The sequence below is a fragment of the Dipteris shenzhenensis genome, chromosome 29 (assembly GCF_047967505.1).
Source record: "Dipteris shenzhenensis isolate YYH24624 ecotype China chromosome 29, Dip_SZ_1.0, whole genome shotgun sequence".
NCBI lineage: Eukaryota > Viridiplantae > Streptophyta > Polypodiopsida > Gleicheniales > Dipteridaceae > Dipteris > Dipteris shenzhenensis.
The window spans coordinates 41,029,101-41,046,724 of NC_141624.1; the positions used below are offsets into that span (position 1 = coordinate 41,029,101).

Below are 17,624 nucleotides of genomic sequence, written 5' to 3' on the forward strand. Positions count from 1 at the left end.
GCACCAGTTGAACATGTAGACATATATTACGTAAATAGAATCACACCAAAAAACAGATGATCAGTTTAAATCTGCAAAACTAACATTAGCCAAGGCTATGGGGTGCACTATAAGACTTGAAACCAAACGAGCCCATCACATAAGAACATGGCTGTTGCTACATCATTGCTTGTGCAAGTAAGGAGAAGTGTTTCCCATGGGTTATTACTAGTTTAATATAATGTTGCATTTTGAATGAGAGGGTCCTTTGCCTGAAAAGATTAAATCAAAAGGGAGCTAGAGTGCTCCTACTCAGGTACAAGGACACCGATTGGCCCCAAACGTTGGTGCCCCTTGCGGTATTTATTCAACATTCATTTAGCCAAGCGGCTGATTGCAAGGGTCTCTGGGAAGCTGCACCACAGGAAAACCAACGCCTGCAGACTCCTCGTCCAACCCACCCTGTAATTCCTTGCTCAACTCTAAATGGTGAAATGGCATCTAGTTACTAGATAATTCTGTGTCTTCAGCCAACCAAAGCATGCAATAGAGACCACAAAAGCATCCACTGTCTGCCACACCTGCAATTGCACAACCAAGTGACCAACCAGTCAGACACGATTGAACAAGGTACAATTAATCAACAAAGCACTTCCAAATAGGTTGCCTCAATCTATAGCCTCTCTGGTCATTGTCCAACAGCATAAATCAACCTTTCTTCGTGAGGAAAGAAACCCAAACGCAATAACTAGCAAGCAACCAATCAGGGTACACAAAAAGCAAGTAAAAAGCAAGCCTTCTTCTACCCAGTATCCATAGAAGATAGGTCATCGGGGATGGAAAACCCTAGATCTTGCAGAGAAAAGATTCTTCTTCTTTGGCATAGTCCCAAAAGCAGCTTAGAAGAGAGCACCCATGCTTGGGAAGTCACCAAAATAAGCAGCAACACCCAGAAGCTCCCCAGAATCAAAACACAAGTTTCTTGTAGAGTCTGGACAGCTTGGAAAGCAAATCGCAACCTCCAATAGCAGCCTAGACAAGTCGCAATCACCTAGAACAACCTTGGAACAAGTTGCAGCCTCGTCGAACAGTTGGGAAGACCTAGAGATTAAATCGCGATATGAAGAAGATACCTTGGCAGAAATCGCAATCTGCAACAGGCTTTTGGATCAGGTGCGATTTCTTCTGGTAGGCTCTGGATGCATTGGAACTGGCCTTGGTTGATGGTGATTTTCCTTAGTAGGCTTTGGAAGATCTTGGCAGATGGCTATTTGGCTTTAGCAGCAACTGGTAGGCTCTGGCAGCTTGCAACTGATGATCTGGCTCCCTTGGAATTGATTTTGGCCTTTGGTCTAAAAAAAAAGGACGCTTTGTTCTTTTTAGAGTCCTGTGCTAAAATTATCAATTTTTAATTGCACCACTCTTTTGGCCCCTTGTTGCGCACTTTGGTCCTAGGAATTAATTGCCTAGTAATAACTGGGCGCACATTCACAATTTCCAAGGGGCTACTAGGGAGTTTTAATTTTCCAAGTCTTGTCCCATGGTCGGATCCTCGTGCCCTAGAGATTCAAGGTGGCTAGTCACATGCGAATGCTGCCAATAGGTCAACCAACAATGAATATGTATTTGTAGAGCCATGGTAACAAATACAAAATACATTGCACAAAATATGCGTCAAAACGAAGTGGCTACCACATCAATCATAGAGGACGTAATGGCGAAGATACTGTCACCAACCAGTACCTTGGGTAAAACAAAATGCAACACCAAGTGTCCTCTAGATACATGAGTGGGTCTGTACAAAAGGAATGAAAGGACTAACTCCCCCCTTGTGCATCAAGTAATGCTACAGAGACCTGGCGCTCTGCTGAACCTGAATGAGTGCCACACAAAGTAGAAAGCCTCAAGGTAAAGCTGTAACACTTGAGGAGTATTTGCTAACTCGTCCTCGTCCATCCACTTCGCATGCAATGATGAATAGTTACAAAATTTCACTAAGTAGCGTCCTGCAACTTTACCTCTTATCCTCCTTTCCCTATGTGCTACAATCTGCTTGGGTACCAGGATCTCATCCATGTCTTCCACCTCTAGCTGGATCTCTGGAGGTAGATCTGTAGGCACATCACCTTGAAAAGGCTTAAGGAGACTCACATGGAAAGCATTGTGAATCTTCCAATGGTCAAGTAACTGTAAGCGAAATGCTACATCATTAATCTGCTGAGTTACCTTGAAAGGCCCATAATACCTCATACTCAACTTAGGGAATAGCCGAGTACGACCTCGTGTACTTTTCAGCCTTGCTTTCTGAAAACGCAGCAAGATATAATCACCTTCCTTGATGACATCACGCCTATGCTTATCTGCTGCCATTTTTTGCTTCTCCTGTGACTTCTACAATGCTTGTTTCACTTTCTGATAAACTATGGCCAAGCTCTCCACATACTTATTAGCCTAAAAAATTTATCTTTCGTCTACAAAATGGGTGGAATCTTACGTTAGCCTTTCAATATCTCAAATGGAGCTTTACCTGTGGAAAAATGTACCGTGTTATTGTATGCATACTCCACTAATGGTAAAAACTTCTCCCACTATGACTGGTGCTTCAAAACATAGCATTTCAGTAAATCTAGAGATGTGGAATTAGCCTCCTCAAATTGCCCATTGTTCTGTGGATGAAAAGAAGAAGCAAATAGGAGAGTAGTGCCCATATTCTCAAAAAGCCCCCGCCAAAACAAGCTGGTCATGCATGGGTCTCTATCACTCATAATGGACTTTGGCATACCATTGTACTTGAAGATATTCTGCATAAATAACTTCATCAAATGATCTGCCCCAATCTTCTTTCGTACAGGAATGAAGTGGGCCTGCTTGCTGAAGCGATCAATGATCGTCCATATTCCATCATTACCTGTAGGTGTCCTCGGCAAATAAAAAATACAATCCATGGCTATGCTCTCCCATGGTCCATTGGGTATGGGCAAAAGACATAACAGTCTAGGAGTCTTCCTGTGATCATACTTCACCTTCTGACAGGTTATGCATGTGCAAACATACTCCTCAACATCGCGATGCAGCGTAGGCCAATAAAAGAAATGCTCCACCGCCTTAACCATAGCATCAATACCTCGATGTCCTGCATACGGTGGATCATGACCCTCACTCTCAACTTTCTGCCTTAGCTGCTTAGTTACACATAGCCTGCCATGCATCATCATAAACCCATCCTTAACCACATAATGCTCGTGCCTCTGTCCATTATTAAGCTGGTCATATATTTCAGCAAATTGCTCATCTTTCGCATATAGTAATCCTTCTTTACATCCAGCTCATTATGATAAGCAATTGTCAGAGCTGAAACTTGTGGCTTCTTGGATAAAGCATCTGCAACCACATTCTTCTTGCCTTCAACATGTACAATCTGAAAATGAAACATTGACAAGAAGTTTGCCCACCTGATGTGCTTCTCGGATAGCTTAGATTGCGTCGGAAAGTAGCGTAAAGACTGATGACCCGACTGTACTGTAAAATCAGCTCCCTATAGATAATGTTTCCAAGTGGATAAAGCGTGAAGTATAGCCATCTCCTCCTTCTCATAAATCTGTAAATGTAACTCAGCTGGCTGTAAAATGTGATTCTCATAAGCTACAGGATGCTCATCTTGTGTGAGGACAGCTCCAATACCATTTTTACCACAAGCATCAGCATGCACCTGAAAAGACTTCCTCAAGTCAAGCAAAATAAGCATTGGATCTATTGTAAGCTTGTGCTTCAGCTCCTCAAAAGTGTCATTCTCTAGTTGTGTCCACTGGAAAGGTATTTCCTGTGAAGAGAGTGGGAGAGAGGGAAGGAGTCTCACTTGCGGCTTTCTCACATACACAATGGGGGAATACATACAAAGGTGGAGGCTGAAAATAGTTTTCCTCTTCTTAGTTGTGAAAGCCAAAAGAACTCTAGTACAAAGAAATAGAAGAACCCTATATGTGGGTCTCAAAACCAAACTCAACTAACTAAGGTGGCATACTAATTGAGCCACGAACTAGAGTAGATAAGGATAGCTGTCATCCAACTATTATTCGTGGGCGGTGTACCAACCGCATCTGTAGCTAACAAGTCGGTAACATAAATGCACAATGGTCACCCTGGCATATCGCGAGTGGAGCTCGATATCTCAACACTCCCCCTCGAGCTCAATCTCAATTCTTGCACACCAAGCAAGTCTCTGAACTTGCACAGCTTCTCTGCGCCCAATGCCTTCGTGAATATGTTAGCTACCTGATCCTCTATGCTGACATAAGCTAGATCAATAAGACCTAGTAAAACCTTCTCCTGCACATAGTGATGATGCACCTCAATGTGCTTTGTTCTAGCATGATAGACTGGGTTATTTGCCAAGTGTATACTGCTCATGTTGTCACAATAAATGACAACTGGCCCATCTATAGACTGATGCATATCATAGAGTAGCTTATGCAACCAAGCTACCTCACATGCAGCCATTGCTGCACCCCTGTACTCAGCCTCTGTGCTCGACAAGGCAACTGTAGGCTGTTTCTTGCTGCTCCAAGTGATTGCAGCACTCCCAAAAGAGAACACATATCCACTGGTAGATCGTCTATCAGAAATACTACCAGCCCAATCAGCATCAGTGTATCCATGCAACTGTATCTGAACCCCAGCCTCATAAAATAGTCCATACTGCAATGTGGACTTCACACACCTGAGTATGCGTCTAGCCGCATCCAAATGCGGTTTCCTTGGAGCCTGCATAAACTGACTTACCAATCCAACAACATAGCTTAAATCTGGCCTGGTAATAGTCATATAAATCAAACTTCCTACTATGCATCTGTACATAGTAGGGTCTTCCAGAAGCTCACCTGCATCCTTGCTCAACTTCACATTTTGCTCCAAAGGAACTGAAATAGGCTTATAGCCTGTCATCCCATATTTGGACAGCATGTCCAATCCATACTGCCTCTACAAGAGCTGTATCCCACTTGGTGATCGAATCACCTCAATGCCCAAGAAATAACGCAGCTCTCCCAAATCCTTCATCTCAAACTTCTGCCTCAATAGCATTTTCACATGAAGGATATCTTCATCACTATCACCTGTGATGATCAAATCATCAACATAAATGACAAGTAGCATAATCCCTTTCTCTGTTTTTCTCACAGAGTGAGAAATCTGCCTTGGAAATCTGAAAGCCAATAGTGACAAGATACTGTCCTATCTTGTCAGACCATGCTCTAGGTGCTTGCTTCAAGCCATACAAGGCTTTCTTCAACCTGCAAACAAACTCAGGATGAAGAGCATGAACATAACCTGGTGGCTGCTCCATAAAGACCTCTTCTTGCAAATCACCATGCAAGAAGGCATTCTTTACATCCATCTGATGTAAAGACCATCCCTTTGATGCAGCCATAGCAATGGCTGCTCTTACAGTTGCCATCCTTGCAACCGGACTGAAAGTTTCTTCATAATCAATGCCATATGTCTGTGCATACCCCTTGACAACTAATCTTGCCTTGTATCTATTCACAGATCCATCTGCATTGTGCTTGATCTTATAAACTGACTTACAGCCAATTGCATTCTTGTCTTTAGGCAAAGGCACCAATTCCCATGTAGCATTTGCTTCCAAGGCATCCATTTCTTCATCCATGGCTTTCTCCCATTTTTCATTTCCATGGCTTGCTCAAAAGAAGTGGGTTCTAGTTCTTGTATCACTTTGACCATATAGGCATAGTGAATGGCTGTAAATCCATCATATTTCAGCCTATCCACAGGATACCTAACCCTGGTAGACCTGCGCAAAATAGGCTCACTTGCAGGTGCTCTCAAAACATCCCTGGTCTTCCTTACTCCAGGTGTAACAACAGAAGGAATACCCAACTCATCATCAATGCTCTGTTCTGAGCCACTGGATTCACCATCCACATAAGAGTGACCTGCATTCACATCAAACATGGGCTGATCTACCTTCTCTTTTTCTTTTCGTGATACCTGCGTACCACCATCTACATTGCTTTGAGGAGATTCCCCTGATCTCAATCTGCCTGTCCATGGCGAAGTATGTGCACCACTACTAGAGGACACTGGAGGTCCACTGATATTTTGTGATTGCTGCTGTGAATTCTGTGCAACATTACCATTTTGTGCATCTACATCAATCATCACATTTACTGGTTTATACCAGCTGCTCATCTCATCAAAAACATCTCTGCTCATTGTAAACTTACGAGTAGAAGGGTTATAGCATCTATACCCTTTTTGCTACAGAGAATAACCAATAAAGACGCACTTCTCAGCTTTTGGATCCAACTTGGACCTCAACTCATCTGGCACATGGACATAGGCAATGCACCCAAAAATTTTCAAATGAGAAATGTCTGGTTTCCTACCAGTGTACATCTCCTCTGGCGTCATGCCATGTATTGCTGCAGTGGGAGTTCTGTTCATTATGTAAACTGCTGTAGCAACTGCTTCAGCCCAATAATAATCTGGTAGATCTTTTTCATTTAGCATGGCCCGAGATACTTCTCCAATATGCCTGTTTTTCCTTTCTGCAATTCCATTTTGTTGTGGGGTATGACTGCATGAATATTGTTGCTTTATGCCATGCTCCTGCAAGAACCTTGCAAACTCATTTGAGAGGTACTCTCCCCCTCCATCTGACCTTAGGCATTTTATTTGCAGGCCTGTTTCTTTTTCAACCATAGCTTTAAAAGCTTTGAAGTGCCCAAACACTTCACTTTTCTTTTTCATAAAATACACCCAAAGTTTTCTACTGAAGTCATCAATAAATGTGACAAAATAGTGACAGCCTCCAATAGATGCAGCTTTAGTAGTCCACACATAAGAGTGGATTCATTCCAATGGCTTTTTACTCTCTTGAACATGCTTAGGAAATGGTTTCCTTGCCTGTTTTCCAAATTGATAGGCTTCACAAACCTTATGCATTTCTGCAACCTTGAATTTAGGCAATCCTGCAACAATATTTTGGGCTTGCATTGATTTAAGTCACTGTGTATTAACATGACCAATGCGTTTATGCCAGATATCAATATCTGCAACAACACCGGTCCCATGTGCAAACATTGCTACACTCAATTCAGGCATGTCCACATCCAATGTAAACATCCAGCCCTTCTTCTTTCCTTTTGCTATCAAGCGACCGTTATTTTTCCTATCCTCAACAAAGCATCCATGAGGATTAAATCTGACCTGCAAGCCCTGCTCAACCATTTGACCAACAGAAACCAGATTCTTGGTGATTTTCGGGACATGAAATACATCAGACAGGTATTTCTTTTTCCCATCCTGCATAGACAAAGGAGTTTTACCAATCTGCACAATAGGATGTGTAGTATCATCACCTGTGTCCACAAATCTTGGTTTTTCCATTTTCCTTGCATCTTGCATCCACTCTGCATGACTTGTCATGTGGTTTGACGCACCTGAGTCAACATACCACACATCATTTCGATCTTCTGCACTTGTCACAGAATTGGTCATGTGTTGCACCATAAATAGATGCTTATTTCTGTCATCCCCCTGTCTACTAGAAGATGCATAATTGCCTTGCTGCAATTTTCCATTCATAATGTCATTCTGCTTTTTGTAGCAGTCTTTAGCCATATGTCCCATTTTACCACAGTAGTAGCATTCAACATTGCTGTTTGCATTTTGGCCTCTCTGCCATCCACCATGGCCTCTTTGGCTCCCCCTGCCTCTAGAGTTACCACGTCTTCCTGCATAGGACTGGTTTTCTTGAGTTTGCTGCATATTCTGATTTCTACCACGGCCTGCAGATCGGCCTCCTCTACCTCTGCCTCTACCTCTTCCAGCATTTGAGTAGCAAACAGTTTCTTTTGAAGTTCTGCTTGAAGAAGATGCACCCCCATTTCTCTGCTCTTTAGAAATTAGAAGAGCAAACAACTCTTCAAAATCAGGAAATTTTTCACGGACGGCAATGGATGTCCAGAACTATGCATAATCCTTTCCTAGACTATTCAAGGTCACAGAAACTAGATCATCATCTTCCACTGGCGACCCAATGGTGGAAGCAAGTGCATCTGCAATTTTCTTCGCCTTCATGTGGTAGTCATTTATGCTCAAATTTTCTCTCTGCACATTGTGCAACTCTTGTTTGAGCTGCATTTTCCTGGCTTGCGTATTTGTGCTGTACATTTTTGCCAAAGTATCCCATTCCTCCTTTGGCGTACTTGCATCCTAAATATGCACAATCATAGAGTCCGAAATACTGATAGAAAGCCAGTACATAACTTTTCTAGCTCTCTCATGCCATCCTTTAAATGCCTGCATTTCCTGTTGATTGGGAACATTAGGAAGAACAGGTTCTTCTTCATTTCCTGTAATGAACTCCCAATAGCCTTTTCCCATAAGGAAATTTGTCATTTTAAACTTCCATGCCTGGAAGTTGTTCTTGTCAAGCTTTTCTGTGACAATCTGTGAAAGAGAATCAGATGCCATTACAGAACACTGCAAAATATTCTATCACTGCAAAAAAACATAGCTTTTGCCTCACACGGGCAGATCTGCAAAACTGACAAAAGTGGTATTCGACCACACAGTCACTTCCTAGTGACGATTTTGCATCAACAGGCAACAAGCATGATTTAGCAACTCCCAATATCTCTGTACACAGGCATACGATGCAATTTCTGCGGTAACTTTTCACCGACTAGCCGAGTAGTGGTCGCACAGCAAAAACAGGGCCTTTTTCTGAGTGCCTGTGAAGAACTTTCGCCTTCAAAACGGGCCCCGAAATGGCCTCGAATCAGAAAAATAAAGTCACCGAGGGCTTCGCCCATTTTCGCAGCATATACTGCGCTCTCGCTACACCGCAAAGGGTGTCTCAATCTGAGACAGTGCACTCTTGCACTTCTGGCTGTGCTACCTACAGAGATTTGCTCCCAAACTCGAAATAGGAAAGCAACACTGGTCCTCTTACTAGGACACCACGAACTTGGTTTGCTTTCTTGAGCTCCTTACCATGAACAAGGCTCTGATACCATGTGAAGAGAGTGGGAGAGAGGGAAGGAGTCTCACTTGCGGCTTCCTCACATACACAATGGGGGAATACACACAAAGGTGGAGGTTGAAAACAGTTTTCCTCTTCTTAGTTGTGAAAGCCAAAAGAACTCTAGTACAAAGAAATAGAAGAACCCTATATGTGGGTCTCAAAACCAAACTCAACTAACTAAGGTGGCATACTAACTGAGCCACGAACTAGAGTAGATAAGGATAGCTGTCATCTAGCTATTATTCGTGGGTGGTGTACAAACCGCATCTGTAGGTAACAAGTCGGTGACATAAATGCACAACGGTCACCCTGGCATATCGCGAGTGGAGCTCGATATCTCAACATTTCCTTCGTGGAAAGTGCATGCATAGGGGCTGCAATTTCTACAAAGTGACAGATAAAACAACGGTAGTAGGAACACAAACCCAAGAAGCTACGAACCTTGTGCAAATTCTTTGGTTTTCGCCAACTTCAAATTGCTTCCACTTTAGATGGATCCATACGAACCCCATCCTTGGAAACAATATGCCCCAAAAAATGAATCTTAGCCATGAAAAACTCAGCTTTTTTGGGGTTTATGATGAATAACCTCTGCTTCTTGAGCTCAGTAGACACAAGCACGAGATGCTCCTCCTCATCTTTTGAAAACAGAATCATGTCATCAAAGAATGTACCCACACGAAGGCTTTGTGGTCTTGAAAGATCCCATTCATCATGCAATTGAAGGTGACACGGGCATAAGTGAGTCCGAAAGGCATAACCAAACAACCCAAAATAAGTCTTGAATGCTGTCATATGCACATCTTCTAGACGTATGTGAACTTGATGGTACCCACTCTTCAAATCAACGCGGCTGAAAACAGCTCCCCCCTTCAACCTATCCAGAATATCATCTATCCTGGGTAGGGAAACGATTCTTAATGGTGATCTTATTCAAGGCGCGGTAATCAATACACATACGCCAAGAACTGTCCTTCTTTTGCACCAACAAAACTGGAGAGCAATAAGGCGATGAACTAGGCTGAATCATCCCCTTCTCCAAAACTTCATTTACCTGACTCATGATCTCCTCCTATTACGCCGCACTAACTCTGTAAGGTGGTTTATTGGATGGACTACTACTAGGTATGATGTCAATCCCATGGTCCTCCAGCCTTTTTGGTGGAAGCTCACTAGGCAACTCATTAGAAAAGCAATTTGAAAATTTAGTTTGAAAAACAACCCTTTGCTTTTCCAAACGGGAAACAATATCCTCTTCATTTATAGGGGGTATCTCTCTAACAAAAACCATGTACGTAGAAATATGGCTTTTCATTACAGATTTAATGGCAAAAGCCATTACAACTGGGTTAGACTCCCCTTTTAATTTTGCATCAATTACATGAGTCTTCCCCTTATGTGAAATTGTAATTTTTCTCTTCTTGGCTTCTCTCACCGCATCCCAACAATGCATCCATGGCATACCCAACAAAACGCCACAACTTGCAAGGTGCATGATATAAAAGTCTTTGCTGTCGATGAAAGATTGAATATTCAAGCGCAAATTTCCTATGATAGGTGTGGTAGGAGTGGTGAACTCCGGGTTGGCCATACTGGCTTCACAGCTTGGTCCCATCTCCTCCGCTCGAATGTCCAATCTCGTTGCTATCTTTGGAGAAATAACGTTGGCCTTTGCACTAGGATCAAATAAAATAAGGGCTGTTTGATCTCGAACCTTACCCCAAGCTTAGAATAACTCAGTTTCCTCACCCTGGGTTGTTCATTGATCACATCAGGCAGCATCAAACCAGCCATGGTCTTTTGTTTCTTTCGCTTATTTTTTTTTGCAAAGAAAGAAACCTTCTATTAATGCTTGAAAGACTTCATACAAGACAGCAGCCCTGAAGGTGCCGAGTATGGAAAAACTAGAAAAAGGTTGAAAGAAGAAAAAATCGGCTTGTTTAAGAGAAACCTAGCTCATTGCCTAGGGGATCTCTGGTACTACGGCTAAAAGCCAGGTGGGGGGACTATACAACCAACAAATCCCTTGTGAAGTGAATATGTAAAAAACTTATGTAGTGTAGATGATATCCTGCTAGATGGCGACCAAGGTAGTTGAGGGTGAAATTGGATGCTCACCCACCATCACCAGACTGCAACGAGCAACCCAAATGTTCCATGCCGTGATACTGGCTACTACTTCCCATACGTTGTCCTCAAGAGAAAAATGAGGAATGAGGCTATCAGGAGGGACTTCCTCATGGAGCTCTATCCTCTGAATGCTCTGACCCTATATCCGGTAAGCTGGGGAGACCTCATCAATCTAGAACGCGTGTCCTCCCTCAGTCAACGAGGCCACCAGTCCCCATGTGTATTCTTTTGAAGGCTTTGCATACAGATCATAATCTTGAAGGCTCCCATCCAAATCCTCATTGTGCTATGACAACTCCAGAGGCAGTGTGATGAGGGATCATCTCTAGAAAACTAGTAGAGCAACAATGACATTGCCCCTCCAGCCGCATCGGCTCCAACCAAAGGCTGATGGGCAAGCCTCTGTGGGCAGCCAGCCAGAAGAAGTAGGAGATCTTCCTTGGCCACAAACTGGACCATAACCACATTCAAAACCTAGAACAGACCTCCTGGAGCACTCTCTGGGCCACCCAATGCCTCTCCCTCGAAGGGGTCCAAATCGAAGAGTCCATCTAAAGCCTCTTGCCAATTCGTGTGGTTTAGGAAAAGAAGGGCATGTCATCCACTTGCTCGGCAAGGCCGTCGTTAGAGGGCGAGAACCATTCTCTTGGATCCCACTAGACTTCCCTCAAGGGCCTATCCTCCCAAAAACAGAGGCACCATCTGGGGGGATCCTATTTTGAGGTACTAGGAGGATCAATGTGCCACTCATTCCACATACATCCCACCAATCTGATCATCTACTGATGTATGCCATCACGACTCCCATCCATGTATGGGTCTCTCTCAGTGAGTGCCTGGAGTAGGCCTCTAGGTCCTACATGGAGTAGGTCTGACCATCTGCTATCCATCCACACGCGAAGTCCCTCCCACCAGGACTCAGGGATAGCTAGGTCAATCTCTCTCATCTGCTGCCCTACCCCTTGCAGATGTGCTATGGTGACAAGGCTCACCTCTGCCTCCATGAGTAATCTACTCCATCTACCAAAGGACCCAGCCGGTCTACTGTCCCACTATGCCCAACCAACGTGAGTCCGATGTCCTAGCATACGTCCCTCCCGATCTTGGATCTCTGGGTGCCAAACAAGGGGTTGATGCTCAGACTCCTCTCCGCATCAGGGTTGAGGCCTCTTGCTAATCTCTGTCAGACCCTATGGAGGCTCCTCATCAAGGGGGAACCTTTCCATGTAGGGGGGGCCTTTGAGAAGATCCATCTGCGTGAAAACTACCACTGCCCCCCAATGCGTGGGGTGTTCCTGAGAAGCTCTCACTACTGTAAGAGGAGCTTCCAAGGCTCTGCACCTGGGGTAAGCTGCGAACAACCAACTTGCTCAAAAGGGCTCTGCTCTGCATCTTTGGATGGATGATACCTAAGCCTCCCAGTGCCTGGGCTTGATCACCGTCTGCCAAGAGAGTTCTTCGTGCTATCTGAACATGCCCAAAGGAAGCTCCAAACCAACCGTCGGAGCTACCTAATGCACCCTCTATGAAAACACCAGCAGGAGGTGATATACCAAGCCCTGGCAAGGACCTGGTTTGGCACTAAAGCACGACCTCCTAGGGAGAGTTTGGCCAAGCTCCAGTAGAGAAGCTTACGCCGAACACTCTCAAGGACTGGGGTGATCTGTTGCTCTGTTGTAATGTCGATACCCAACCTAACATCCAAGTTATGTCGCCGTCTGGCCCCGCGGTATCCATCTGAAGCCAAATTTGCTCTCCCACTCACATTTCTCATGTGTCTCCTCAGAGCTTGTGAAGAAACCTATGGACTTTTTCTAGTTGATTTGCACACCTGAGGCCTCACAGTAGATAGCCAGGGCTCCCCTAACTCTCTCCAAACTCATTGTGGTGCCCTCTACATACAAGGCCGTGTCATCTGCAAACTCAAAGTCCAACTGCTCCTCATCCTTCTTGAATGGGAGCCTCAACCCTATTGCCCGCTAGCTGTGATCTCAAGTAGTAGCCCAAAGCCTTCGTCACAAACAAGAAGAGGAAGGGAGCGAGGGGGCAGCCCTGGTGGACCAAGCAAGAGAGAGGAAAGGCCTCACCCGTGTGTCCTTTAATAAGCATCTGGCTAGAACTCCCCGCATAGAGCATAGAAACTCCTCTAACCCATCTGTCTGAGCAACCCAATATCCTCATAGTACTCTCGAGGAAGGACCACTGCACCCTGTCATAGGCCTTGTCAAAATCCAAGAGGAGGACAACCAATGGCTATGAGTCCTCATTGGACCAATCCACTACCTCCCAGAACGTGAAGTTGTTGTCCAGGATGCTACGCTCCTCGATGAACCCGGTCTATGTGTTGTGAATGATGTCAGCAAGATGGGGCCATAACCGCAAACTCAATACCTTGGCGAGGATCTTGTATGCAGTATCAAGGAAAGTGATCGGTCTCCACTGTCGAATATCTGACCTGTCTCCTCCTTTTGGGATGAAAAAAATCCACTCCCTGCTCAGAGACTGAGGGAGGGAGTCTATGTCAAAAATCTCTTAGCAAGCTAGTTGGAAAGGGGTGGAGATGATCTCCCAGAAGTTCCGGAAGAAGGCTGGAGTCAAGCCATTCTTGCCAGGACACTTTTGGGTTGAGAGAGGCTTGAGGGCTTCCTAGAGCTCCTCTAGATTGCTGCACAGATCTTACGAGACTACTGTTGGAACGTGATCCCAAACTACCTCCTGGCCCACAAGACCAGCTGAAGTCATCCTCATTGTCTGAAAAAGCTGGCTAATAAAAACTTGTGGTTAGGTCTAAAATCTCATGCGAGTCAGTGTGCATGATGCCCTGCGGATCTCGGAGATGTTGCATCTGCGTGCCTGCCGATCGGGGCCCAATGGTCTGAAAAAATTACTTCATCATCCTGTCCTCCTGCTATACCCACCGAGCTCGAGAAGAGTGATAGGAGAAGCTCATGGCGAGCGCTCTCAAACCTTAGTCCATGAGTTGTCTTGCTCCCTGAGTTGTGCTATGGAGGCGAAGTCTCTACTCAGTGCCTACTTGCACTCCTGAAGAGTCCTACTCCACCTAAGGGCATGAGCCTGTAACTCCTCACGGATCCTGTGGATTGCATCGACTACCCTCGAAGCCCAACCCTCGCACGGTGTCATCTCTGACTACTACCTATTGAATCTCCTCATCCTATAGGAGGTCCTCTAGAATGTGGACCCCCTTTTAGGGAAGACCTCTGCAGGGGTAATTTAAGTGAAGTACTTCTCGAGAATGGTCTGACATCGTGGTAGCTACAAAAATCCCGATAGAGCCACCTCTGTGTAGTGCCCACTCCCCAACGTAGAAGTGGTCTAGCCTCTTAAGAAGTCCATCATGTCTCCTTTGTCTGAAAGAGAAGAGGAGGTTGCTTGGTATCCTACTGAAATATGGCTCACCACCACTGATTAGAAAAATGAACTGCTCTTAGGTGCTTCACTTTGTTGTCTGCTGGCATTTGAGAGGAGGTGCTGCCTATTTGTCCTCCCCAAACTCTAGGTTGTTGAAGTCCTCTCAACAATCCAAGAATCTACATCCAGAAGACACTCTGAAAGCCTCCTCCAAAAGGCCGGATGGTGCTGTATGCATACAGGGGCATACACGTTCAGGATCCCAATCGTGGACTCTCCCATCCTAACTCCCATCCAAACTGCTCGGCTTGTGCTGATCATAGACCTTTGGAGCCACGGTTTGTGAGATTGAGATGCAGACCCCTCCGCTCCATCCTACTGCAGGGGACCAGACCTCTGGACCTCTCCCTGGGAGAAGGTGGTGTCACCGTCTGATGTTTGATTCAGAGAACATATGCTCTTGAATCAAAAGGATGTCCAGTGTCTGCCCTAGCACTGCCCTCTGTAACTCCTGCTGCCAAAGGATTAGGTCCTGCGGTTGACTACGAGCTCGATCATGGAGCATGTGCACATTCCAACTTGATATGGTCCAACTCATGAGGACGGGGATGTAGAAAATAAGGCTCTCCTATGAGTGGGTGCCGGTTCTAGAAAGACTGTCTTATGTGACTTTGCCGGGGTTTGGAGGGCAAGTAGTCTATGTCTGTGCAATGACATACTAAGGTGGACACCGGCTCAATGCCAATCTTCTGTGCCCACTTCATCATGAAGAAGACTTCCACCCCAGAAAACTCCGCACACTTATGGAGTGGCCAGTAGTATGCTTGATCAATCTTTGCCTCAAGCGACAATCTGATAACTCCTATCGACAGACCACACATTGGCTTCTCTCATGTGAAGCTCAGCCAAAATTCACCTTCGCACCATGGGCATGCCAAAGGTTCGGTCCTTGTGGCCCCATCCCCTCGTCCATCATGTGTGAAATTTTTTGTAATAGCATCAAACACCAATGGGGACCACTTCTCCAACCTTATGGATGCAAATTGGGATCTCCAAACTAGGTGTGTCTGGGAGCCCACTACTCTAATCAAACCCCCTTTCTGGGGCTGCAAGGCCACAAGTGTTACCTCTAGGAGTAGAGGGTAAGAGTTCAGAATCTCTAGATATAATTCTAGGGTCCCAATCTCTAGAAGTCCTGTGGTAAGGGTCTCCAGGCTAGAGATTGGGAGCTACTGTTTGATAAGACGAGCCCCTTCCCTCTGGCTCCCTCCCCGACTAGATTGAATGCTACGGTGAGGAAGCGGAAGGGACGTCATCTTACTCTTGCCTGTTGGTAGGGGTGTCGAGTCAAGGGAGGGGTGGCAGGCTGAAGTACCACAACTGAGGAGGTGGGGGGGGGGTTGGAGGGGGAGGGGGGGGAGGGAAGCGGAGGGAGGGGGGCGGGTGGTGAGGGTGACCATAGCAGGAGGGGCATGGGGAGGGGGAAGGGGAATCCAGTAGGGAGGGGTGGTGGTGGAGAGGGAGCGGGATCTGGAGGGGGAGGGAGGCGGGGGGGAGTAGGGGCAACCACAGGCCCCCTAGTGATCAAGCTCGCCGGGGCTTTGGAATCGCTCCTCCTCAATTGTTGCTGGGCTAACATCCACAGCTTCCACCATCGTAGCATCAGGAGCTCTTGGGACACGTTGCTAATGCAAGGGTGAGTGCGGACACTGAACCTCCATCACAGGAGGATCCTTTGGCTGGTGGGTAGTGGCCCCTTCTACTGGGGGAGGTGGATCTCCATGTAAGGGCTCTTGCTATACTGCTCCTCCTCAGGTGCCTCTCGAAAAGCCCTGTCTCTCTCTTTGTGCCTAGCCCTCTGCTTGCGACACTTGCAGGCCTATTTGCTTGGTTTCTTTTTCTTTTTACCCTGGGTCCAGCCCCCCTCTGAGGGGGTCACTCAGGGGGTTTGAGACTCTTGTTGCTCCTATCTGGCGGGGTGCTGGGCTCTGGCCTACTGACTTTGTCTGCTCTCAACCACCAGTCTGATCCTAGGGACCTCGTCATTTGCTACCACTGAAGCGACCGAATCTGGCGGAGAATAAAGTACGGTGCCAAATGCTTGACCAATGGACGGGAGGATGGCTCTATATTCCTTTGGGAGCATTAGCAAGTAGATCGTAACTAGAAAATGTTGAACATGGTGTGTTGTGTCCATGTCCTCCACTATAAAGCCATGGTACCGCAAGGAAAGAGGTTCACCAAATGCGGGCCAAGGAGGATGGTGCTCTACTCCACAAGTCTCAAGGCAGTATCGCGGAGATCAGTTGGATGAGGAAGATGCCTCTTCCATAGATAGTGACCTCTTGAATGTGATCGCCCTCTAGTGCCAATGTTAACCCTATGGTAACAAGGGCCAGAAGTACAGTCTAGGACAACAACTATTAGAGCATTGTGTGTGTAGAGTAGCGACAAAGCTCCGCTTGTAATATCTTGATCTTGAAAGATGGTATGATAAATTTGAAAGGATGAGGATAGCCAAAATCCTCTCTAGAAAAGATCCAATCATACTTGCAAAATCAGGATCTAGAGAGAGAAATACTAAATCTAGAGAGAGAAAGACTGAAAGCCTACACTTTTTGAGGTCCCTCCACTTTGTGTAGAGACCCAAAAGATTCCCCCACTTTGTGTAGGGACCCAAAAGGGCCCCCCACTTTGTGTAGAGACCCAAAAGGTCCCCCCCAAAAGTGGAGGGACTCCTGTCCAAAAGGTCTCCTACAAAAGAGGTCCCACCACGAAGGTACCTACGGATTTTGTAGAGACCAACAAGTATAAATATCTCTCAATCGAATGAAGTTCCCACTCTTTGGGGTTCAGTGTTCAAGCTCACTATTGTGTTCATGCGATTGATCTCCATTACGTCCATGCTCTCTTACACTATCGTGTTCTAGCATGCCCTTACCCTTGCACTCTCTACCCTTGTACTCCCTCCTCCTCCTTCCTCCTCCCTCCCTCGTCGTCGTTCTCCTCCCTCCTCCTATCTCCTCCTTCCTCCTCCTTCCTCCCTCCTCCCTCCTCCTCCTCCCTCCTCCTTCCTCCCTCCTCCTCCTCCTTC

At 45.8% G+C, this 17,624-nt stretch overlaps 1 protein-coding gene across 1 annotated transcript; it reads right to left on the bottom strand.

Annotated features, from left to right (window-relative positions):
* Positions 1-1,796: 1,796 nt before the first annotated feature.
* Positions 1,797-2,349, bottom strand: LOC147882855 (uncharacterized). Its single transcript, XM_087400519.1, has 2 exons — positions 1,998-2,349; positions 1,797-1,852 (listed from the first exon to the last, which is right to left on the bottom strand). The coding sequence occupies exons 1-2, from the start codon at positions 2,347-2,349 to the stop codon at positions 1,797-1,799; spliced, it is 408 nt and encodes a 135-aa protein (XP_087256645.1).
* Positions 2,350-17,624: the final 15,275 nt, after the last annotated feature.